The sequence below is a fragment of the Phoenix dactylifera genome, chromosome 2 (assembly GCF_051530095.1).
Source record: "Phoenix dactylifera cultivar Ajwa chromosome 2, Ajwa_hap1_PhDact_Kaust_v1.1, whole genome shotgun sequence".
Taxonomy (NCBI): domain Eukaryota; kingdom Viridiplantae; phylum Streptophyta; class Magnoliopsida; order Arecales; family Arecaceae; genus Phoenix; species Phoenix dactylifera.
This window is the reverse complement of record NC_143191.1, coordinates 7,719,307-7,745,712: the sequence shown is the minus strand read 5'-3', so window position 1 is coordinate 7,745,712 and position 26,406 is coordinate 7,719,307. Positions and strand designations below refer to the sequence as shown.

General features: G+C 36.0%; 1 protein-coding gene across 4 annotated transcripts; it reads right to left on the bottom strand.

Moving 5' to 3' along the window:
• Positions 1 to 1,405: 1,405 nt before the first annotated feature.
• LOC103715884 (Leucine-rich repeat family protein) lies at positions 1,406 to 26,261 on the bottom strand. 4 transcript variants are annotated; one of them, XR_016399112.1, is made up of 16 exons: positions 25,965 to 26,241; positions 24,941 to 25,243; positions 24,703 to 24,831; positions 23,722 to 23,929; positions 19,648 to 19,794; positions 17,926 to 18,000; positions 17,024 to 17,095; positions 16,803 to 16,874; positions 14,305 to 14,376; positions 10,921 to 10,992; positions 9,948 to 10,019; positions 8,620 to 8,691; positions 5,859 to 6,002; positions 2,256 to 3,610; positions 1,995 to 2,141; positions 1,406 to 1,892 (listed from the first exon to the last, which is right to left on the bottom strand). XR_016399112.1 is itself a non-coding variant. In XM_008803667.5 (16 exons), the coding sequence occupies exons 2-16, from the start codon at positions 25,133 to 25,135 to the stop codon at positions 1,708 to 1,710; spliced, it is 1,734 nt and encodes a 577-aa protein (XP_008801889.3). In that variant the 5' UTR covers positions 25,136 to 25,243; positions 25,965 to 26,261; the 3' UTR covers positions 1,406 to 1,707. The 4 variants fall into 4 exon arrangements, 2 of the variants coding, with proteins under 2 accessions (XP_008801889.3, XP_008801890.3); XR_016399113.1 differs by having other exon boundaries at positions 24,941 to 25,233; positions 25,965 to 26,189; XM_008803667.5 differs by having other exon boundaries at positions 3,539 to 3,610; positions 25,965 to 26,261.
• Between the last annotated feature and the right edge of the window lie 145 nt (positions 26,262 to 26,406).

The following is a 26,406-nucleotide window of genomic DNA, read 5'->3' as shown; positions in this document are numbered from 1 at the left end:
ATAGCATGTAGCCAGTGTATATAGATAGTTATATTTTTTTAATGCAGTACATGTGAAGAGTTACTTATTACCTTACATAAAAATTGTAATCCTAATCAACTGCTTTTTTGGTGATGACATTAGTTTGCTCGTTATCTTAATATTGTCGTGTACGCCCTGATTCGAGGCATTTAAACAAGTGAAAATACCTGAGCAAAGGGAATACATACTGGTATGTTTGTAATAGATAAAGCTAGCAACAGGTAAACGAGAAGCCGGAATCCCGGAATCTCCTGCAGGTATGTTTGTAATAGACAAAGGTAGCAACAGGTAAACGAGAAGCCGGAATCCCGGAATCTCCTGCAGATTTGAAACTAGCATCATTGCGCCAAGTGCAGATGAAGAGTAGTTCAGTTGATTATTTGTTGGAGCTGCCATATTGGGGCGAGGCCATAAGTTAGCATGGTCTAGAAGTGATCCAATCTTCGAACGAGTTTGAGATGAGATCCAAAAAATGAACCATTTGCTATGGAATCCACTCACTTTGGTTACAATTTTTTCTGGATGGTAGTTAAACTCAGACGAACATGCACTTTTCAAGGTTTAATCAGATTCAATCAGCTTTTACCGTACGACACTTCAGAGTTGATTTGATTCCACAATGCCGTTGATTTGGATCAGTTCGCTGAGTCGATCAAAGACCGCAACGGGCCCTAATCAAATTACTTGCATTTAAAGAGATTTGCAATGAGCATTCATTAGTAAGAAGGTTTATCCCCTTTTCCATTAAGCAGAAATAAGCACATGACAGCTTCTATTGCACGATTTGCCCAAGATTGCCTCTATTGAGGATTATTTTACCTGACACAATGCCATTTATTGGCTATTTTAACACCTAATACAGGAGAGTAACAGCTTAACTTGCACAAAGCAGCGTTCATCAGATAAAAGATTATTTTTTTTCAGCTGGACATGACTTAAAAATATGAAAGTACATATTTTATTCTAATCAACAGAAAAAAAGAAATTATCATGGGTATAAATAATGCAAAAGACTAGCTTATGTATAGAAAAACACCTGGGGGTTCCTTAATCCCTGCTGCCATTTTCTTTTTCTCCTGCAGAAATACTTGGGTAATCACACAAAAAAGCTGTAAACAGCTGACATGCAGCATCTCTCTTTGTTCCTCAGCTGAGACTGACAGCTAGAAATAGCACTACTCGAAAAGCAGAATAATATAGCTGCACATATTCTTTTGCAACGCATCAATCTCAAACCATTCTTTCTACAAGCTGACGTGCCTCCCACTCTTCAACAGGTAAAGGTATTATCAATGTCAAAGATTTAAAGATGCTTTTTTCTTCTTTTTTTCCTAGGATCAGTCAGATACCTTTAATTGACTTCAAAAAATAGGCAACACAAATATTGTCCAGCACATGAACTCTGATTATTATATCTCTGAATATATATATATACATATATATTTACAAATCCACAGCAGGCTCATGCAGATCATGCTGACAAAGCATATATACACTTTAGCATCAGTGTCATGCTTTAAAAAAGATGCTTTCACGTGCAGCACACAAGCCTTCCCCACCATTAAATTAGAAATCCACTAGACAGGACACTAAACACCATCCATATGTACAGTTCCATCCGTCTTCGTTCATATATACAAAGGTAGCCTTCCCAATAATGCACTATTGACAGGCTTGGCCCTTGAATTACTCAGGTCGAACACTTACCAGATTAGGAAGGGCAGCCAATTGAAGCTTTTTTATCTCAGTAGCAGTCACTTTGCAGGACTCCAGGGAAAGGGATCTCAGATTCTTCAAGGGTTTCAGGTGCTGCAATCCAGCATTGGTGATGCGTGAATTTGACACGTTCAGAGAAACCAATGCAGTCAGTCCTGTAATGGATGAAGTGTCAAAACAACAAAGCGAAAAGCGACAACTAGGCAAATGTTTGAGAAGAATGACATCTTAAATGCTGAAAGCAGTTAGTGGAATACCAGAGATCAATTCCAGAGTCTTATCCGTGAGGTTGCAATTTTGAGACAGGTTTAAGAATGTCAATGATGTAAGGTCTTTGATGTTCTTCACGCCAGCATCAGTTATTGACCCACCACATAACTCGAGGGACTGCAGGTTCTTGAAACCTGATTAAAGCAAAGGGAATATTTGTTGTCATATTCAAACATCTGGGAATTGAATACTCAAATGTGTTAAGCTGAACCAGAGAGAGAGAGAGAGAGAGAGAGAGAGAGAGAGACCAAGTTCAATTACAAATTGGTTGCCTCTCTACATAACGTGACAATGTAGAACTGACCATCAAAATTATGATTTCTGCCTTAACACAGTCGCCCTATCACACAATTCCTTTGTCAAATCTGGAGGGTGGCCTCCTGGTCGCGTGAGCATAGAATATGCAAAACTACAGGATGCCTTTCTGGTTATAAAAGATTAGCATAAAATATGCAAAATTACAGGATGACTTATTGTTACAAAAGATTAAATTGGTGCAACCAATGATGTAGGCTTCCTAACTCTTAACAGGTTACATTAATAAGACCCTCACTTGCCCTGTTTGAGACATGAATACAAAATTTGGACAGTTGACGTCGACTTCAGAACCGGACATCAACATCCTTAAAATTTAATAAAAAGTGGTTTACTGATAGAACTTTTTTTTTAACTGCTTAACCATTTAATAGTTTGTTCCGACTTCAGACACAAAATCATTTAAATGCTTGGCAGCAAAAGTGTTAACTTAAAATTTACAAGACTATTTTATATTGCCTAGAATCCAGCAATGCCTGCATCGTTAATTTCATCGATGTTCCTCTGCTAATGCAGAATCATGTTCTTCATGTCGAGCATGAGTAAATTCAACAATGTGGCTTCAAGACAGTTCCCAGGAAACCCCAACAAGATGATTCCTCACAAGTTCTTCCCCAAAATGGGTCTTTCAAACCTATCAAGCACAACCTTGCTAGACTTTTAACCAGAATTCAAATCAGTCTTGCACATTACTGGTGATAACTGATGACATGTATGGCAAAATACTGCTAAGAAACTCTACATAATTTTTTATTCAGTGAACAAATACCAAAGCAGCAGCAGGCATGGAAACAAGCAAGCTAAGAGAAGTAACAGGATATATCTAATTTTGAGATAGCTCGAGCTTTATCCTTGAAAAAAATTTGTGCAGCATGAGCAACACATGATATGTGATTTTTGCCTCTCTAAAACTGAAAGTCCATTCCTTGCAGATTCCCACGGCATCTTTTCAACTAATTTCAATAGCTGGCAGGCTGTAAGAGTGCTACTTGATGTGGAAGCTTAGGTAATTACAATATTGAATGGCATGACTGACAATATCTAAGAAAGATGCATAGGACATAAACTAGTATCATAATGAAAAAGTATTACTCTCATATTTTTGCATGAATTTAACCAAGAAGCAGAGCTTCTGCTGAGTGATAACCACCACTGATGAGTAATGAAATGCTTTCAATTTTTAAAATCAGGTAAATATTTATATTAATTCACCTACATCGAAAGCAGTTGGTTCCAAAATCTGTGATACGAGCTCCAAAAAGATCCAGATGAGTCAATCCAGTAAGACCTGCATCACCACGTCCAAAGAAACTAAACACACTGATACATATATGTACTGAAGACCAAAACAGGTTGAAGTAATTTGTTCTGCACTACCATATATAAATAAGAGCAACTGCAAGGACAAATTAAAGTGATAACGCAGCAGAAGTAGCTAACAGCAAATATAATTTCTGACATAAACATGCTGTCTGTATCACACAAGTTGCCTATTTTTGCATACATGAATTTTACGATCTAGATGCCATAGAGATAGAATATGCTTGACCAGGTATCATTTTAATGCCTGCTTGCACTGTTTACCCAGACAACCCATGGAATCCTTAAAGGTTCACAAGAAGGGAAAAGGGAAGAAGACAAGGGATAAAATTTTTGAAGAAAGTCCAAATAAGGGTTAGACTTCTATGGTCATTAGTTACTTCCTGGGGAATTGACATTTCTGGCCAGTAACAGATATTCTTTCAGGGGCACAAACACATCATGAACAGTCAGATGATGAAAAATACTTGAGTAAAAAGAAAAACCTAAGACACATACTAACTTTCTCAACAACAAGACAGAAATGCAAAAGAAACCTAATAGAGTTAATAATCTATGCTAAGTTTGTTCAAGAACATATACCATTGGGAACAGATATAATTATCATAAGAACGAGTGACCTCACACTTGTAAGAATTATTGTGGGGTATTATTAGTTCATAAGCTGTAAAGAAAAAATTGCATTCACATGGCATGAACCAATATGCTAAACAATGAGCACAACCAAATCTCTAAGTTGTTAAAGTTACAAAAATAAGTATTACCAGAATCTTGGTGCAAACTTTTCTGTTAACATATTTGTTGAAGTTTAATAATGACCCTTTGGGATTTTTTTTTGAAGAATTTTATGAATAATTTAGAGTATTCTCCATGATTTTCCGATCATAGTTTCCCTCGTCATAAAACTAAATTCTGACTTTTCGAGCATCATCACAAATTTCCATAAGAGATGCAAGTATACTAGGAAGAAAAGAAAATCATTAGGTTCTCATGTAAGCATTTCAAGTAACCTGGATAATCCCAAAACCCACAGGCTTCTTCCAGAGGTTATATAATTGATGGTCCCGGATAAATCAGGCTCAGCCAGAAAGTCTTGTCCCTAGACTCATTCAAATTAGTGGGTAGTCCCTGCAACCTAAGTATAACTTACTTTTGGCCAACAATAAGTTGACTGAGTTCATGGTTTACCAAAAAGAATAAGATTAGCTATCCGTTGAGACGAAGTCCAAAAAAATGTGAACATGGTCCAAAACATCATAGTTCATAAATTCATTTTTAGGCCCTGCTAATACCTAAACTCGTGGAACCTTCACCACACTTTCCCCCCAAAGATATAACATTGGATCCTTCCTCCTTGCTCTTCACTGCATGATACTCAACTCATTCACTTGGTAAACACTTGGACAACTTAAAATATTAATTCTCCACCACCGCATTCTTAGATTCGTCGTCGAATGATGCACATGTTTGTGGCTGATGACCAGAAATATCAATCAGCAGAAAACAGCATTTAGTTGACAAAACAAGCTTCAAGTATAAGTATAAACTTTGGTTACTATTAATAAATACAAGCTTACTGCTGCTGATGGATATTGTAGATATGTATGCCTGTTCACGTGGGTTCTCTTCACCACATCACACTATTACAATCTCCACATATTTTGTTAACTTCATCCACTAAAATATATGTAAAGCTTAGAAACACCAAAATAAATAAATAAATAAAAACACAAATTCAAACGTTTGCAGCAAGCAATTGTAAGAAGATGACCCAGAGAAGTAAATCCAGTTGTGATGGTTTTATCTGCACTGTGAAGTCAAAGTCTCTCCTCAGTGGATGACAAAAATGTCATCTCTGTATACAATTACAAGCCATCCAGCCAGTTAGAACAGTGCTTTCCTCCAAAAAGAGAACTTTAGGAATGCACAATTTCTCATTCTTTTATATCACATTATAACACAATGGTGTCAATATAGCCTATTTATAGAAAACAAGTTTAAGCTATTAAACATGGATGAGGAAACAAAGCGACGAATGCGACCATATAGCAGCTAACCTGACATGGTGGTGCTTGCAATGTTCATAAATAAACAACCGTAAGTAATTTTAAACATTGATATATATGTAAATTTTGAGAACATTGATATATATGCAAATTTTGAACCTTGATATATATGTAAATGCAGCAGTGCAGGAACTTCTAAAAAAGACATACTTGTAAGAGCTGATATGCCTGCATCTGTGATTTGGCGAGCATCCAGATTAAGTGATTTAAGGGATGTCAAACCAGACAGCTTCCTCAAACCACTATCAGTGACCAAAGTAAATGACAAATTGATACACTCCAGGTTGTGCAAACCTACAAAACAGTGACATTGAATAAGTCTTTTAATTAATAAGAACATAACTTTGATCTTTCATTTGAGAAAGCAACCCTAAAGATCCTTGCGTCTAGAATTCATACGAGCAATATGGAGTGTATATCTTGACACAACAAAGAATATGACAGGATATCAGAAGAAAACACTAAATAAATCAATCACTAATGAGAATAATAACAAAATGTTCATCCATGGTGCAAAGCCGTTGCAAAGCGCATAGTACGTACAATTCTCATATAAACAAAAGGTAATAGAATATTCTCCTCAAGTTTATCATGCATCATGTTAATGATTCATAAATCACACTTGTAGTAGTTCGTCAAAGGCAAAACAACCAGTGGACTGTGACATCATATTGATGAGGAAGAGTAACGGGGATGGGAACTTCTCAGCCAATATACTGAGCAACAAAAAGGAGAGTTGATCTCCATATGTTCTCAGCACTGGATAGTCAGAGAAAATAAGCATCCCAATTGTCACAATACATGGTAGCCATGTCAGAAGTGACCTCCATGTCAAAATGACCCATTACAACTAAATAGTCCAAGAAGGATACCAGATATAACATTATATTCAACCTTTACGTTTGAAGGCAGGACCAGAACTTGACGCTCATACTATCCAGAGACATGAGAATCACCAAAGATGCAGAAACAGTGAGAGACTAACAATATTGATGTAACTAACATGCTTAGCATTATAATACATCAAATCCCAGGAGGAGAGTAAGATGGCAAGTAGGCAACCAGATAGAATGACTGATGGTTCCAAAACAATAACATGGAGTGTTAAGGACCACACCATGATGCAACGAAAACTAGCTTACTGCATGCAAAACATAGGTAAAACCTGAGCAAAAACCTATATAGCCAATAAGTGAATTGTAGCATGATTATGAGCAATCTTGTAGAAGCTCTAAACAAAACTTGATGAATATAGTAGCCTTGCTGTCAATAATGCAAAAATGGGATCTCTAAGTATCATATAAAACCACGATAAAAGAAAACCAAAAAATAAAAGAAACTAAAAAAAGTAGAGGGCTGATGTTTGTCATCTCATAGTAGCAACGCAAATGCTACTTGACAAACTAAATGTAACAAGAATGGCATATCAAGCTTGCAGCCAAAATTGCTTGATAGAGATTCTCCTACTAAAAATGAGAAGCTAGTTTTTTGATACCATGGTTATGAAGGCAAAACCACATGCCAAAATGGATGCAAAGGGCCACAAGCATGTTGCATCTCTAGCTACTTTAGAAGTGAATTTTAAAAAAAGAAGTGTGCTTTTCAGTTTTCGTATATGATATCCATAGGAAAACAATGACTGCACTGATCAGCGATGACCTGATGGTCATCTTGGTATCACAGTCTAAAGACTCTGAACCATGCTCTTTTAAGTTCAGAGCATATGCAACATATCCCAGGGCTTCATATCCTTGTTAACAAAACTCTAGCTTGCGTTGTAGATGACCTTCCCACTAGTGTGAGGGGAAACTACTGAAGCTATAACCATCTAAGTTAGTCTTTTTTCTTGACCTGCTTGTAGGAAATCAAATCTTGCTAGTTAGTAGACAAAGAAGTTCAAGTTTGTAAGCTACTTAATCCAATCAAAGTTATTAAAGTCTAAACCATGCTCTTTTTAAGTTCCAAGCATAAGCAACAAGCCCCAAGTAGTCTGAAGCTATAACCATCAAAGTTAGTCTTTTTTCTTGACTGGCTTGTAGGAAATGAAATCTTGCTAGTGAGTAGAAAAAGAAATTCAAGTTTGTAAAGATGGGGAAAAATAAGCTACTTAACCATAGATCCTTGCCACTGGAAACCAGATAATCTCTCGACGTCTTCAAATCTTGGGGGTACAAATTGTTAGAAAAAAACATTATAACTTATATATTTTAGTGATTACCAACATAATCTAAAGGGCTAAATATCCTGGAAATGAAGATCATGAATAGGGTCATGGGAGGAGCTGGATGAATAGAATGGTCTTGATTCCTTCAATCCAAACCAGCCATCATTCAAGTACTGCATAATAACAGCAATCTTCCAGCATTTGTAGGCTCGTTCTAAATTCCCTGGCCATCATGAATAAAACCTTGAAGTCATACCAATTCCAGAGAATATTCTGATGACCAAAATGCATTTGACTATATTATGAAGTTTCTCAACAAAGGTCTTGGTGTATGAGAGAAGATCTGAAACTTATCATCAATGGAGATAAGCAGTGAATAAGTGAATGTAAAATAATAGCCCTAAGAAAACACTTGCTGAACAAGAGTTCGCAATAAGCATGAAATTAGTCAATCCATTAGTACAGGAAAGAGCATGCTTTTTAATTTAGAAAAGCACATAATAATTGTCAATAGTTCATAAAGCACACTTACATTTTTTATGTATACACTCAATATCTATAATAATGCAAGGCCAATTTATGCACTTAATGCCATGTAACCAAAATCCAACTAAATAACTTACAAAAAAGGCCAGCAAAACCATTACATGATTTTTTCGATGATCATCACAACGAATACATAAATGTGAACATTATTTCATAAAAGCACACTAACTTTTGCATTAAAACAAAAGATGGAAGGCTAACCAGAGAGATGACGAAGTCCATTGCTTCCAACTTCTGTGTCTGACAGCTCCAAGCTTTTCAATTGCAAAAGGCCTTAAGAGGAACAAAACACAATAATGCTGATAAGGATCTCACAAGTAACAACAAAATATATTTCCACCAATATTTTACTTAACTACCTTGAAGCACGTAAGATGAACATTGATTGTGTATTTAGTTGCAAAATAGTATGAGATCCAGGGCCAACTCGATACACCTTAGATCAACCAAAGGTCTTCCCCTATAGACTGACTAATATAACAAAAGGATTTAGTGTTACCCTTCAGTTGCAGGTGGAATCTTATGATGACTAGGGGATGGGCTTCTGCTACAATTGAGAGGTAAGGGACACAATTACAGGTGCAGTCTCAAGAAAACTTGGGCCCAGCTGTTGGCTAGGAATGAAATTTGGTTTTGAAGGTACACTACTTGCTTTCTTAACTTCAATGAGGTTTCAGATTGCGCTCCTATCTCACCTCAAAATTCAAGATATGAATAGATGAAAAAGAAAAAAGAAATGTAAGAGCATAATGATAACCCTTGACAAAGTAATTTTGAGGACTACCATTAATGAACAAGAATTAAATTATGAGAAGTCAATTTGGCAACTTGCACTCAAAGTCATCTATAATCATTGATTTTACATATTCGTACATCAAATTTGACTTAATTGGGGCCTTAAATCCATGTCAGGATAATGTACTTCAGTAACATCCTAGCAATTGATACATTTTGTACATCTCAATATATGCTCCACAATTTCATTTTTAAAGCTCCCTCGATTGTTGGAACTTGGAACTATCTCTAAAAACATGCCAAGGACTATGTAACACCTTTTTTGTTCTCACTGAAAGCATTTTGATACAATTTTTGCATCAATTATAATCAATTTTAATCAACCTTTAACATATTGAGAAAAATCGGTTCATATGCGTAACGATGGAGTTATAACCTAAAGCACGAACAAGAATGGTTGACTACAATATGTTTATTCGACCAGTGCAAGTTGTGGCAAATTATTTACATGTATAATAGCAATCAGTGGTCCCTCATTTGGTCAATTGAAAATTTTAGCAGAAATTTACAGATAAAAATAAATTTCTCGACATAGATCAATCTTGATCAGTATTTATTATAGAAATTTAGACCAATGAGTGAAATAATAAACATAAATTGCCAGCATCATATAAAAGCCTATCTGAAATATACATTGTTGGCACTAAAATCTTTTTTCACCAGTATATCTTCTACCATGAAACATTCCAAGCATCAACTGAAAGCATATCGTAGATGCAATCTTAACAACTTACCTTTTAGGTTTAACAAACCTTCATCGCCAATCTTACAAGAATCCAAGTTCAAGCTCTCCAAATTGATCAAATCTACATTCAGCAAGACTTTTTAAGAAAAGCATATGTGATAAAAAAAGGAGGTGACTCTGATATCACAAGACAATTAGAATTCTCATTGACTACTAAAAATAAAGCAGGTCTATATGTGCATGCACTTGGGTGTTTGTGGGTATCCATCTAAATGGATGTTTGTGCAAAAGAGAATATAGTTAAAATACTTCCATGTTTGAATTCAAGCATGTTGCAAAGCCAAGTTATGACCAATTCAAGCATGTAGAGAAACAAACTCAGGCAATTAAAAATGGTCTGGAAAGCCAATAGAAACCAATGCTTGTCATTGAAGAAAAGACATTCGTTTCGATTCTAAAGCAGGAATACAAAAGTTACATCATGGGTCTCAAAGGGGACAAGTTGTTGAAGCAATGAAAAGCTGGCCAAATGCACGAGGTTTCTGCTACTGCAAAGTTTGAGAAGAGTCATATATAAGCAGTCTTACCCCTGCATGCAAAGGGATTTTTTTCTGCATTTAGAACCCGTGACACCCAAGTCACAATGGAGCAACCTTACCATTGTGCCAAGGCTGACCCTCTAATGAAGAAGCAATGCAAGGAGATGGCAAATTCTTAGAAGTTGTAAAGAAAATGCTCTCCATTACCACAACGTCTATAACACCAGTACGTGTGCAGTGGAACAGTTCTACAAGGCCTATAAGCTCTCAAGATCAGTTTCCAGTGTAAAGTCAAGGAAAAAGAATTCTCTATGAACTTTGTTTCGCATGAAGTTAGTTTTCATCTCATTGATCTCAATAATTCACTAGCATATTGTAAAATGTTCGAATATTACACAGACCAATGGAAGTACCGAAAAGGCATATGAAAACCTCCGAACACCTATAAGCGAAAAGAATTAAAAAAATGTGAAGGAGGCTTACCTTTTAGATGGACCAAAGATGCGTCTGTGATGTTGTTGAACCCCAGGTTCAAGACTTTCAACCTCAAAAGCCCTTAAATGCAATAGCTAACCAAGTGAGACGCTTGACTAAATTGACTAAAACATAAGAATACACCAATACTCATACTAGGCAGGAAAGGGAAAAAGGTAAACTAATGCACATAGAATATGATAAATAATTTAGACAAATCATTGAATATTACTATGATAACAACTTATATGATATATTGAATCTACCTAAAGAACAAGAGTCATGATACATTGCCTAAAGATCCAAAGCCAATTAAATGATGATGTAGCAAATGACAAAGCTATTTTTCTTTAAGAAGTCCATATAATCCTTTGATGTAGTGGCACTATGCATAATATATCAAAACGTTCATGTAACCTTGAACTATCTCTCTCCAGCCAACGTATGTAGTCAAAGAAGGCTCTTCTTGTGCATGTCAATCCACTCACCAAGTTGCATAACTAATGCAAAAGAAAAGATAATCTCGAAATTTGCTACTCTCATGTGTCATATGGAACCACCAGCACAAACCAAGGTTTTAAGTTCAGCCGAGATCAATCCATTTATGGCCAAAATTGATTGGTTTCAGATGCGACTGAACCAAAACTGTGCTTTCCAGTCAGTTTCAAATGAATAATCAATTTTGGTTGTTTTAGCCAAATTCAGCCAATAATGACCAAAATCAAAACCTGATGCTTTTTTTGAAGTTTTATTTTGGTGTTTATGTCATATTAGGGTCACTTCTTTATTTATATGGAGTACATATGCTTTACAATATCCATCTTCAATTTTTTTCTTTCTTTTTCTTCAATTAAAAGATGGTATAGGTTATAAACACAACCATTGACGAGACAAGGTTTACTAAAAAAAGTGTTAATTACTATATAAAGGCCATGTGAACAACTAAATACAATCAACCTCACAAGAATAATACCTTTTGTATAAAATAAATATCAAATTTTATAACTAGATGTATTTGATAACACGGCCAATTAAACTTAAAATCATGATAAAGAAAAAAAAAACATATTCAGCACATTTCTGAGTTCTGAATAAAAAAAAGTGCATTAGGCATTGAAAAAGCTTTGCAATTGCCAATACATGTTTTTCGACTAACTAATGTTGAGGTAAGTGACAGTACAAAAGACAAGTACTTATGTGCAATATTAGTTTCAGCTAAAATTGTTAAAAAAAATACATGTGAAGAATCTATATAATGCAAAAGATTTTCAGACATTGTGGAATAACTTTTTCCTGCTTTGATTTATTATTCTTACATCATTTCAACTTTTAGTATTTTTCCTTGATTCTTTTTTTCCAAAACTTGGAGTGAAACTTCTAAAGCCACTGAAACTGCCGAAATTGAATTCTACAAGCCTGGCCAGAACCGAACCAAAACTGAGTTTTCAAACATAGTGGAAATTCAAGGTTAAGAACCAAGAGAATGTTCTATCATGCAAAGCCAAATAAACACTTCAAGCATCAATATTTCTTTTGTTGGATCCTAATATTTCTTTTCCTCCAAGTCTTTTTTTTTTAGCATAACATAGTAGAGGGAAAAGGCAGGATCAATTTTAAATCATGAACATCATGGAAATAGTTGAAAACCTATTTGACTGTTTGCAATCAAAACCTATTCATCTCCAATTATTGTAGCTGACTCAAATCCATTGTTTGTTTTTTATATATCTAGTCCAATATTCAAATAGTAGCCACAACTAAATCTTTGGATGCATATGTGGTATTTCAAATTACAAGCAGAATAACTGTAGGTCTAATTATAATAATTAAGCTGGTGCCTGGTGAGGTTTGCACAAGAACATTATGAATTAGTTCATTATGGTAATATAAGATTGCATACAGTATAAAAAAAAAAATTAACATATTATACCATGATAATAACACACAATACACTATTATAGAATATCAAAATAACAAAATTATTTTTTGTTATATAAACATTAACATAGCATTTATAATATCTAAATCAATTTTAATTATAATAGAACATCCAAAAAATTTTAATTTATTTTAAAATGAAATATTTAATGAGCAATCATCATGTAGCAGACTAATATATTATGTAATGTTGAGTCATGCTATTCTTTTAATTATATAAACATTATATAGCATGTTATAACATCTAAAGCATTTTTAATATGTAAATAACATCATCATTTAAGTAAAATAATATATCATAATAATACTATTCACATTTCTTTCTTAAAAATATAAAATATAATGCAAAATAATTTTATTATAATACTATCTAATATAATAATGTATAATATAATCATATGATATTATGGATCAAAGTCTTGGTTGGACCCGATCAATCCTAGGCAGCCTGAACCAGACCAATGAAAGACCACAAAGTCCTGCGGAAACTATGAGACCCAAGTCCCCTGTAAAATGAGACATCTTGGACAGTCCTGATTTGTACCAGCTAGGGACAAACTAGGTGAATGCCCAGGTCAGCTAGTACCAACCAAGATAGGGGCAGGACCCAGTGAGTGCATGTGTGAGTGAGTGAGGAGATAGGGAAGACTGAGAGAGAGAGAGAGAGAGAGAGAGAGAGAGACTCTTTTGTTGCTTGCGGGGCGGTTCGCACATGAGAAAGGATAAGAGAGGAGAGAAAGGTGAGGAAGGAAAGGAGAGAACAGAGAAAGGAGAGGAAGGAGAAGAAAAAATAGAAAAAAGAGAGGAAGAAGGGGAAAGGAGGTGCTCGGATCCAGTCTTTTTTCCTCAGATCAGGTCTCTAGGCCAAAATCATCTTACAAACCCGATATTCTCCTCCCAATAATAAACAACAGACAACAAAAGAAACAAAAAAGTAGTTAAAAAAAAAAGCATCCCCATGATTCGTCGGGACACCAAGCGGCCCCAAATGTCAGGACAATACTATCTCAATCCAACCATGGAACAATAAGGGGTCTCAGAAATGCGACTATAATAACTATATTTTATAATATGTAATATTATTATATTGCATGTATCTTATATTATTTCACCCTATCATTCCAGATATATCATAAGTATTATTCAAATAACATTATGTATTATAATATATAAAATTATTAATAACCATATCATTTTTACTTTAAACATATTATAATATTATGGCCAAAGTAAGATTATTATAACCATGCCATAAAGTAATAATTGTTACCGGATCTTATTACATTATTTCATTTAGAATTACATCTCTTATTTACATCTAGCGAAACCATATTTTTCTATCCACTACAAGTGATATGACTATCATCACATGTAACATTATCCACAGATTCCAGTTAACATGATCAAATAGGCCCTTCATGCAACTACCATATATCTAGCCTCTCATTCACTCACCAGCAAGCCGCTCACAGCCATCATCAGACAGGCCGCACCGGTTGAGATTCAAAATCAGTAGTGAAATAAACCCTGTGAAAAGTGAAAGCAATGGTCATCTCACTTGCTGCGCTCCAATAAAATGATATCCATAATAGCATACAATTAGAAGAGATCCAATGTGGGCAGCCTTAGAATTCTTGATTAACGAAGCAAAAGATGAGACATGTAGACAGACACTAGTAAAATAGATAAATTGCGCTAAGAAAACATGAGAAAAGACATGATTCAAATCTAAGCAACATAAAGGATTCATGATTAACTACATTCAAGGTTACAGATCCTTGAGGTAATATCTATTCTTAATTAATCCTCTACAATAGATGATAAAGAAAACGATAATGATGTAATATATATTACAAATTTTTATGATAAAATTAAGACATTTTAAAGTGAGGATTAGAAAAGCTGCAGAACATGAGATATTGCAAAGCACTTTATAATATCTTTCAAAGAGGGTAAATTAAACACAACTACATGAGTATGTCAAAAGAACCATCATAAAGTGACATCTGTATTTTGGTTTTAAAAACTTGCAGCTAGACACCCAAGTTTGTTTTTGGGGAGGAAGGAATGCGATGCAAAACCTAGGTTAGATTTTTTTTAAGACAAGAACATGAGGATGATTTAGTTTTACTGAAAAGTGGAAAATCTAGTTAATAAATATATATTTCACCTAATTTTATCAAATGAAACAAAATGAAAATAAGGACTTCTAGGGATCTGGAAATTGTTGCTGAAGGTTTTGAGTGAGAATGAGGTTCTAGGTACACAGGTTCATTCAGGCCATACTTAAGGTCGAGTGAAGGGAATGTTTAAATATATACAGCCAATAATCATACAAATCAATCATATTGTCACTTCAATCTTAATTTTCAGCACGAGAATAAAGATAAAAAGGTATAGAAACTATTAAAAAAAAAAAAAGGACAACTGTCTTTTTCCTCCTTTTTTTTTTGTTTTTTTTTTTTTTTTGGGGGGGGGGGGGGGGGGGGGGGGGTTGGGGTGGGAGGGGATTGCTGCTGGAGGTTGAGTGAGAATGAGGTTCCACGAACACAGGTTAATTCAGGCCATACTTAAAGCTGAGTGAAGGGAATGTCCAAATATATGCAGCCAATATTCATACAAATCAACCATATTGTCACTTCAGTCTGTATTTTCAGCCCTTTCATTGCACCAACTTCATCAGTTCTCCAAATTCTCTTAGCCAGCCGGCAACTCTTACAAGAGATTAGTCTGGCAACGCTTAATTAGAAAAAGAATAATGGAAATTATATTATATATTGGCTACCTCTTTTATGTCTAACCTAGCCCCCAAATTGAACATGAGAATAGCACAGTATGGGCAATAGAAGGATGGCTAGTAAGCTCAAGATCAAATGATCAGGGGTCAGCACAGTGCACTAATCACGTCATACTGTACCAATATACGCAATGACATGGAAAGACAAACCAATATGTAAAAAGAGCTGCAATAGCAAACCAAAATATGATAGTTGAGTACGATATCCCCCCCCCCCAAAAAAAAAAAAAACAAAAAAAAAGAAAATTTCATTCCTAAGGTCAGAGGGATCTTTTTTCTTTTCTTCCCTTAACTTCATTAGGTTTTAAAAACTTTTTCAAGACTACCTTGTTATTAGAGTTCCTCTAGCACATTCTAGGACTAATTCTTGCCAGTATTCTCCTTAGACATTCTGAGTCCTCTTGTATCAGCCACCGACATATAACACTTGATTTTTAAGGCCTTCCAAGCAATTATTCAAATCCCAAGGAATGGGGCCATCCTGGTTCTTCCATGGAACGCGAGGTGCTGCCATCCCATCCCATGCCAACAATTGGGATAGGGGATGTCCTAGGATGCGCCAAACAGGATGTTGAGATGACGGTGGGGCAGTCTCTTCCCAACACTTAGGTAGTTTCTTCCCAACACTTGGCTTGATGCCCTATCCCAACATCCGGCGGAACATCCCACCAGGACTAGAATCCTTGCTTCCAACAAGTTGATTATGGGGGTTAACATCAGGTGAAATCTGGTAGCTTGTTGGTGAAAGAGGGTAAAGATCTTACCCAAAGGTGGGTTCTTTGCTCCTCCATGGAGGAGGTTGTGAGTTCAAGATACACTACAGGACATTAAATGGTGGCTCAAAAATGAAAGGTTTGTGAAAAAGGAAAAGCACTGGTTAGATGTAATTGGGTCTAGCAATGGAGGTGCACTGGATACAAGGTAGTGGAGAAAATGCTAAAGCGCCCAGGCTCACTGGGCCTAGCCCAGTCCTAAACAACTGGTTCTCTACCATATACACAAACTACAACAAGAGGGTAAAGGCTTTTCATCAATCAACCAAGCTAAAAAGCCAAATAAAGTGTATCTGTCTACATAATTTCTCATGGGGGTTGAATCTTAAAAGTGAACAAAGATCAAGGACCTGAAATACAAGAAAAAGAGGGGGTGGACGTACCTGAAATAACCTCCAAGCAAGCAGCAGTCACTGGACAACCCTCCAAGTTCAAGTGAGAAAGCTTAGATAAACCTGCACCAAATAAACATCAGAAACAAGTTTAGACAAATTCAAAGACGGATATCTTAAAAAAAAAATTGGTAAACTGAAAAAGGCAATTCAGAAATCACAAACACCAAATTGACAGATTAGAATCAACATTTCTTCTTAGTAATATCTACCTTTCAAATGAGCAATGCCAGCATCTGTAACTCTACAGCACGACATTTGCAATTCTTTTAAGTTCATAAGACCTAAGACAAAAGTAGACATGTCAATATTCCAATAAAATTTGCTAATAACAAGAGCTTTATGCTAACAACTTTAAGAGAGAAGTGTAATCAGTTAAGTATCATCCATAGTGGAAACAAAAGAAAAATAAGACAAGTTCCTAGTGAAAAAACACCATAGCACACATTCTCTGTTACATGTAACAAGCCAAAACCTGCAAAGCAAACTTCGTCATTATATGTCAATGAGGTCTTAATCAGTAGAGGGAAAATTGGTGAAGAACTTACATTTTAATCAATTTTACAAATATCTGAATATGAGATAATAGATGGTAAGAACTAAGAAGTTATCCTACTAATACTACATAGTTTACCAGATACACAACAGACTGAACGATCAAGTTAAATCTCACTTCTTCAAAACTATCCAATGTTCAGACATCAAATCTTAAAAGACTAAAGGCCCAGCAGAAACAGTAAAAAATTCACAACAGTTCCAATATTTTGGTTCTTGTAAAGCACCCACTCTGGTGAATATTGTATATCATAAAGCTACTCAATAAATACAATTAAAGGACTACCAACGAGCATTACACCAAACTAGGGGCAAGTATACACGCACGGTCATTACATACACAAGCTCATGCAGATGACTTTTGTATGTCAGTGGCAACATAGTAAACTTTTATAAGGCCCAGTATTTAAATAGTTACTAATTTAAGGCAACACTCAACCTTCGATAAATTCTTCTTATCCCTCTTTTCTTTGGATATTAATTCCCCTAGAAATCATAAACTAGTAAATAAATATTGCAATCATAGTATAACGAAAAAAGAAAACTAAATGGGAACTACCTGAAAGAGGCTTCATATCTACATCTGTTATACAATTGCAGTATCTGATATTAATAGACTCAAGTTTAGTTAAACCTGCAGAAGAGGAATAAATTAAGCATATGTGAAGAAGACTATAACACTGTATGATAAAGAAAATAATAACAACTTATTGCATTAGTCGAACATACAAGAATATAAAAGGAAAAACATAAGAGCAATGTAGCATATTTTCTTCTTCCAGCATACAAGTGGTATAGCATGTAAGAGACATAAGAGCAATAATGGCACCTGGCATACACAAACGCAGCACCTATAAACTTTTTAAACATTGATATATTAAAAACAAGTACTAAATCCTTTTCTCATCTTTTTTAATTTCGACATGGCTGAAGAGGCATAAATTAAGCATATGTGAAGAAGACTATAACACTGTATAACAAAGAAAATAATAACAACTTAATGGATTAGTAGACCACACAAGAATATGAAAGGAAAAACATAACAGCAATGTAGCTTATTTTCTCCTTCCAGCATGCCAGTGGTATAGCATGTACAAGACATAAGAGCAATAGTGGCACCTGGAATAGGCAAACACGGCACCTATAAACTTTTTTAACATTTATATATTAAAAAGGATACTAAATCCTTTTCTCACATTTTTAAATTTCAAAATGGCATGGCACATGTGCCGGCACAGTACATATCGTGCCATCCAGTGCCAGCATGCTCACTGACACCGACATGTGAATCTTCGCAGAGAAGTACTCAAAGGAAAAGAAATTTATGCACTCTAAAGAAATTATCAAGTAGAAAAAGACATCAAGAAGATATGTTCTTCTGCCATCACCATTCTTTTTTAGAGGACAAAGTCTCATGTTAGTTTGAGGAATGTCTAGAAGACTGACACATTTGTCCTTTGCAGGAATAACAAACCTAGATTGAGATGGATGCAACTATCTAAAGGGCAACGAACCATATTGATTCCACTCCATCAAGGTTTCCCTTATAGCACAGGAGGGGTGTCTAGAGATGCTGGATGGCTGATTTGCTTCACTATTTCCTTCCATAACAGAGACCAAATCCTAGTTTTTATTGAATGCTGGCAAAAGAGTGGGGTTACTCAAGTCAATGAAATGTATGGCTTACTACCAAAAAGATGGCAGATCTTCTTGCTCATAATCATGAAGTCACGAAATGTTTGAAAACGCTTGTATGTAGTATAATCTTTCCAGTGCATTTTGTGAAAGAGAGTAACATGTCTCCCACATAAATAGATTGATTGATTGAGAGTTGTCTTGTTCCATGAAGAAGTCCACCACATGGACCACATGGAGGGGGAGGGCCAGTAAGTCAACCTGGGATCTTCTCCAGGGTCAAAGCATAGTAGACTCATCCTATTCTTTCTTGACCACCAGTGGTCGTACTGCTAATGATCCATGGATACACACACATGCACATTCATGTGCAGAGATCTTGCTTGACTATGTTATGTCCACCCAATTTTAAGCAAAACATGTGCACGTGCATGAGGATGCACTACTCCATGCAGGTACATAAACTGACACCATTAGCAGCACATAAATCGATTTGAGATTCAACAATGTTTTTATTTTGGTTCAACTATGTTTCCTAGTTTCTTCATACTAAACATCAAACTGCAACATGACAACCAATAGATCTGCATTTCTACAGCAAGTCGAGAGGGAGGGAGAGGGGGGAAAAGAGAAAAGAAAAGACAACCTTTCAAATGAATCAGACCACCATGAATCTTCAAGCATCTCTCAAGATCCAAATTTTCCAAGTTAACTAAATTGGTAAAAGCCTTCATTCCTTCTGCAGTGATAGCATTGCTCTTCTTAAAACTCAAGGCTGTCAAATTTGAAAAACCTGGAAGAAGAAACAACATGACAGTGAATATTCAAGGAGAAAGCAAATGTCGATCACAATGATGTCCAGTTATGAAAAGAAAAAATAAATAAGGAAGATTACAATAACTTCCAAATAAAAAAAGGTCAGAATTCAGAACAGTGTCAATGATCTCACTCACCGTAATTGATAAGTATACTGAAAAAAAATAAGTTAGAGTAATATTCATGTGATGATGTATCATTGTCCCATTATTTTTATACCCTTATGTTTAGAGGAAGTGATATATCTAATCTATTAGCATTGTAGAATTCTTTTAAACAAAACTCAAAAAATTGTATAAGGAAAACCTAAAATTAATTATTTAGTTGGTGTTAAATAACAAATCCAAAAAAAAAGAATATCGGGAACCTACCCCATTCAAACTAGTTCATGTAGTTTCGAAAACATTTACAGAAGTAGCACGAGAAAAGGTTGCCAAGGCCTGAGCACTTTCCTATTCTAAAAACAAGTCTAAGCAACAACAAGATACATAACGATTTTGAATTGCCAAAATAGAGCCCTGCACACATGCAGAATCAAAGATCAACAGCAAAAACAGACACCATCATCAACCTGTCTTTCTCAATGTTCATAAATAGTAGCTTGCACTACAAGTAAAGAAAATGTAAAGACTGGTACTGCCATTAATTGATGGATTAAGGCCATGAAGACCATGTAGCAAAGACAAAATTGAAAAAAAGGATAAAGATAGACAGCATAAAATATTGAGTCCTTTATCCAATACCCACTGCCAGAAAAAAGCATCGCTTGCTGAAATTAACAAAAAATTCATTACAAGCATCAGTCCATTATAGAGATACACTGCACAAAGTTCATTGAAAGAGCTCCAACTAATCAAATAACAATAACAACAATAACAATTATCACGATGACAGTGATAAGAAAACAATAATAGTAACAGCAGCAGCAGCAGCAGGTATGAGCTACTAATGATCCAGACCACTTCTAAATGTTAGTACACCCGCCCAGCTATTTCCAATTAAATAAAAGAATCCAAAAAGAACAGCCTGAAAATATGGACCTTCCACAAGTAGACAGCAGATTCTTACAATAACAAAATAACCCCTTAAAAGTCAATCTAATGTAGTCTTAGGACTCTAACTTATACTTAGTTTATGTTTTTTATTGTTTTTGTGTTTTCCATCCAAAGCTATGTTTAGGCTTGGGTTTTCAGTCGAGTCATATACTGGTACTGCCAAGCAAAAAGGGTCCACCTAGGTGTGATAGAAAGCCTAACCCAACTCCAAACCACCACACTTAATTGCTTGAGCCTTAGCCTTTCTTCAATGCCCACAGTCATCACTCATTTCTAGGAACGGAAGAGGATGTATGATAGTCTTGAAAATAGAATTGTTGAATGTATGAAAGAAGGGGGGAAGGAAGTTAAAAGAGAAAAAAAAAAGAGCTCCAACTAATCAAATAACAATAACAACAATAACAATTATCACGATGACAGTGATAAGAAAACAATAATAGTAACAGCAGCAGCAGCAGCAGGTATGAGCTACTAATGATCCAGACCACTTCTAAATGTTAGTACACCCGCCCAGCTATTTCCAATTAAATAAAAGAATCCAAAAAGAACAGCCTGAAAATATGGACCTTCCACAAGTAGACAGCAGATTCTTACAATAACAAAATAACCCCTTAAAAGTCAATCTAATGTAGTCTTAGGACTCTAACTTATACTTAGTTTATGTTTTTTATTGTTTTTGTGTTTTCCATCCAAAGCTATGTTTAGGCTTGGATTTTCAGTCGAGTCATATACTGGTACTGCCAAGCAAAAAGGGTCCACCTAGGTGTGATAGAAAGCCTAACCCAACTCCAAACCACCACACTTAATTGCTTGAGCCTTAGCCTTTCTTCAATGCCCACAGTCATCACTCATTTCTAGGAACGGAAGAGGATGTATGATAGTCTTGAAAATAGAATTGTTGAATGTATGAAAGAAGGGGGGAAGGAAGTTAAAAGAGAAAAAAAAAATACAACATAAATCTGCAGAAATACGCAGAAATCTGCAGAAAACAGCACAAAGAGAAAAAGAAAAAAGAAAAAAAACACTGTTCATGGGATAGTAACCTGACCCGTTACTGTTCACGAAACAGTAATCCGACCCAGTTACTATTCACAAAACAGTAACTCGGCCTATAAAAAGGAAGGACAACATCCAAAAAAAAAAAAGAGAGAAGAAAAAAAATCCTAAAAAGGTGAGTGCCACCATGGGCAAAGCCCTGAGAGACCTTTTTTCTTCCACTTTCATCCTGCTTCTTGACCTATTTCTTCTTGGAGCCACCTTCTTGACCCCGTCATCCTTCATCTCAATACCTTGGTGGAGCGCGACCTGAAGATTCTTATTGGATTGGAGGAACCAAACTCGCAAAGGTAATTATCCGACTAGTTCTATCACCATCTTTTGCCCAGCCCACGTTTCTTCGTCCATCTATCATTATCTCCACCCATCATCATTACCATCGTTGCCATCTATCACATACTTGAAACCCGAGTTTATTGGCAGTATTTTTTTATTGTTTTGTTGTAGTCATTTTCAGTTTGCTGCACTAGTTATATTTGATTGATTAGGCTTCATTAATAAGATATCTATCATATTTTGTTTTGCGTTCACATACCTCCAAGATGATCTTTTGGGATGATGAGTATTTGCTGAAGTGTCTACTGAGTCTAATCAATCGCACCATAATTGATTATTATGAAATCAATCTACACATGTAGTAATCGATTATAGGTTACACCACAATCACTTGATTTTAAACACACAAAACCATAATTATTTTTAAAAATCGGTGCTACACTGGTTGTTGGGCTTAAATTTGAGCTCAAATATTTATCTTATAATGTGTGCCTCAAAGGTGATAGTGATTCCACATGCAAACCTTGATTTGTCTCTGTTTCTAGATATTCTTAAAGTCTATTTGAATCTTGGAGGGTTATTCCCTAGTTGGATTAAGGAAAAACAATTTGATATGTCAATTTGTCTTCTAGGGTTTCATGGCAGAACCCTTACTTTACAGTTCACATTTGATTACCTTGACCAAGATGTTAGCACCCATTCACCCAAGGCTACCATCAAACTGAGAGTCAAATGTCCAAAACCGATCCAATTATTAAATCGTATTTTGATCAATAAAAAAGTCAATACTCAACACATACAGATGGGATGAAAGTTGCAGGTTCGAGGTCAGAGTTGCACTTATTGGAACTCTCTTGACAATGCCCAAAACTTGTGAGTTTGCAATTAGAGTCATATGTCCCTTTTCTGGGATGAAAGTTGCAAGTTCAAGGTCAAAGTTGCACTGATTAGAACTCTCTTGACAATGCCCAAAACTTGTGAGTATGCTATTGGAGTTGCATATCCCTTTCTTGAAGGGTAACCACATCAAATCAGCAATTTAAGAAGACACAACCTGACTCCAATAATACGTACCCAAAATTCTAGCTTAGGTATGCATTACAAAAATGATCATATCAGTGATGTCAACCATCCAATAATACAAAACAATGCCTACTATTATGTGTAAGCTCGATGCAAGTAATTGTCATGTCCAAACAGGTTGCATAGGATGTGGAAGTAGATGATCTGCCCTTTGTCTTTTTCCCTTTTTATCTTTATTTAGTTATATCCTGAGTCCTGACAATAATTGTGGGGCAATACAAGGCATGGGGGTGACTGTCTCGAGATTAAAGTGGCTGGCAAGCAGATCATGCATTTCTGCACAGATTTCTAAGCAACCTGTCTACATATAATAATTACTCATTCCATGTGTCAAGATAATTCAAAACAGATTAACAAATAAAAGAAAGGGCAAAATATTCATATAAGAGATCTATTATAGCAAAAAATGAAGTTGATAGCCGCAGGACACTTACCAGACAAGTGCTCAAGACCATGATCTGAAATATGGTCACAGTAATTAAATGTCAAGTCTTGTACATTGGAGCAATCTTTGAGAAGGACCAGCCCAGAATCCGTTACATCAGAATAAGAAATATCAAGGGAAAGCAAGGATTGCCCTTGGGAAGAAATTATGCCCATCCAATTGTCCTTCACTCCTGGGTACTCTCCCAAATGGATATCCTGGTTTCAGGTAAGAATTTAGGGGGGGGATATATAGGAACATGTCCCACATTGATCATACCATAGGTGCACAGAATTTGAGAGTTCACATTCACAGCTAAACATACAAAGAAAAGGCTCCTTGAAGTAACTATTGTAAGCAATTGTAGCCAACTAATTGGTACTAAATGCTATCAAAAAGCAATGCATAAGAACTGTGTAAATTTTCATTTACCCAAAACTAGTCCAGACTGCGACGCAAACTTCATAGTAAGCAGCAAGCACACCAGTGACAGCTTCTCGCAGATGTATTTTATGATGAACATGTCTTTAAAGCAGAAGATGCCTTGTTTAAAGTGATAAAAATAAATTATAAGGAGTGAATTAATTCCAGCTATTCGTAGATGCTACTTGTATAATATCAAACACCATAAATTTGCACAATATAATTCCAGCATATATGTCAAGGCTTCTCAACTCCAGATTTTGTACTCTACAAGTTATATTCAACAGAAATAATGACAAAGAAGCCTTTCACCATCAGAATGGATTTGGATACAGATTAGAAACTTACGTTAATAATCTGGATTAAAAAAACAGTTCCCTAAAGATTAAGCTCCATCTAGTTGTTACCACAATGTAACTACTATTATCAGATCACGTACGGTCATTACCATATTATTGCATATAATAGCTATATATGAATGGAATCCCTGAAAAGTTTTGGTATCAAAGGTCATCACCTGTCAGACTGAACAATTTTGTAATGATAAACAACTGCAGGAGAATGTTACCTGAAGAGCACAATCCTGAAAGGCTTTCAGAGACACATCAGTAAGGCAGCGAGATTCCACCAATTCATCGAATATCTGCTGGCTTATATCTCTGGGTAGCATGGCAAAGCTGCTATACTGGTTGATATCCTGCCATCACCCAAGAAATGAAAGAAAATAATAAGTTTTCAATGGGAGCATATTTTTAAAAGGCAAAACCAAATTGAAAAGCCATTTATGAAAACACAAAAGCAAATACCTCACGAATTTTTGAAACGCAAAGATCCATAAGGGAGGGACACTTCCCCTGCCCTCTCCGAGCAACATCCACAACACAGCGAGGCAGCGAGAACAACAACCATTTTGAACTGCCACTTTTAGAGTACCGTCCAGAGGTTGTCCGTGTATCACTTTCGTCAACCAGGTCCCTTTTCCTTGAACAAGCTCCCCCCATGGAGGATAACTATCTCGAGAGCACTTCAGTTCACAGTACCTTATATGCCCTCCAGCTTAACAATGATACCATCCTCCAATTCCAACATCCACAGAAACCTAAAAGACCCTTGGATTGTTCCAAACAAAAATCTAAGTCAGAACAAGCTATATGTCCCTATTAAATAGATCAGAATTAATTAATGGATTCTTTATACAACTAAGATCGCCAACCTATGAGATGATCTCAGTAAAATAAGGCAAGAAATTGATTACCAAAGAATCCGTTTTTACAAGAAAAACGATCACAGAAGTAGATCCTCTCGACCAACTAAAAGTGACTTTTCGTCTGATTTCTAGCAACCGCTTACTATATGATTTCTTTTAAAAAAGCAAGATAACCAAAACTGTGATTAGGCTTTTTGGTGATTTCATCAGTAAAATAAGGCAAGAATTTACTAAAAAAAAAGAATCATAGCATCCATCGAAAACCAACATTTACTAGATAAACAACCAAAAAAGTATTTTTTACGACAAATCAAAAGCAACTTCCATGTTTAATCGCCTTCAGATCAGCATCCACCGAAAATCGTACAAAAAGAAAGAAAGAAAAATCCAAACCCAAAGATCAAACACCTAAAAGACATCCATCAAAAGTTTCATTCAGTTGCCTCTTCCAACATCATCTCCGAAACCGCAATCTCCGGTTCGATAACTCAACAAAAGCCATCAAAAACAGCAAAAAACAAAAAAAGAAAAAGTCCGACGCATTTAGAGTTCCAATTTACAAAATACTACGTCAAATCACGCGGAAATCCCACCAATCGGACGATCGGAACCCAAATTCTTACCTAAAAGGAGAAAAAGAAGAAGAAAAAGCCGCCCAACAATTAGGGTTTAGGGTGGGGAGGGAGAGAGAGAGAGAGTGGAGAAGGGAGCGGACAGAGAAGGGGGCAGGTGCGAAGACTGAAGCGGCACGGAAGAGATTGAGAAGGGGGGAGATAGGTGGAGCGAGGCGGGGAGCTGATGACCTCCGAAGCTACCGATCTCCGCCACGTGTCAACTTGGAGGCGCGGAGCACCGCGCTTCGGAGGCGGGAGATAAGAAGGAGGCCAGTCCCCCTCCGCTGTTCCTCCCAAACATCGCACAGTCATTATACCTTGCATGGCCGTTTTCCATTGGAGAAACAACTGGGTCCCATCGTTCTGCCATCGTCACTTCGCCCTAAGTCCCAGTTGGCCCCACTGCCTGCGCCTATTTGAATAAGACACGTCATTCACGGACGGTGTGCTT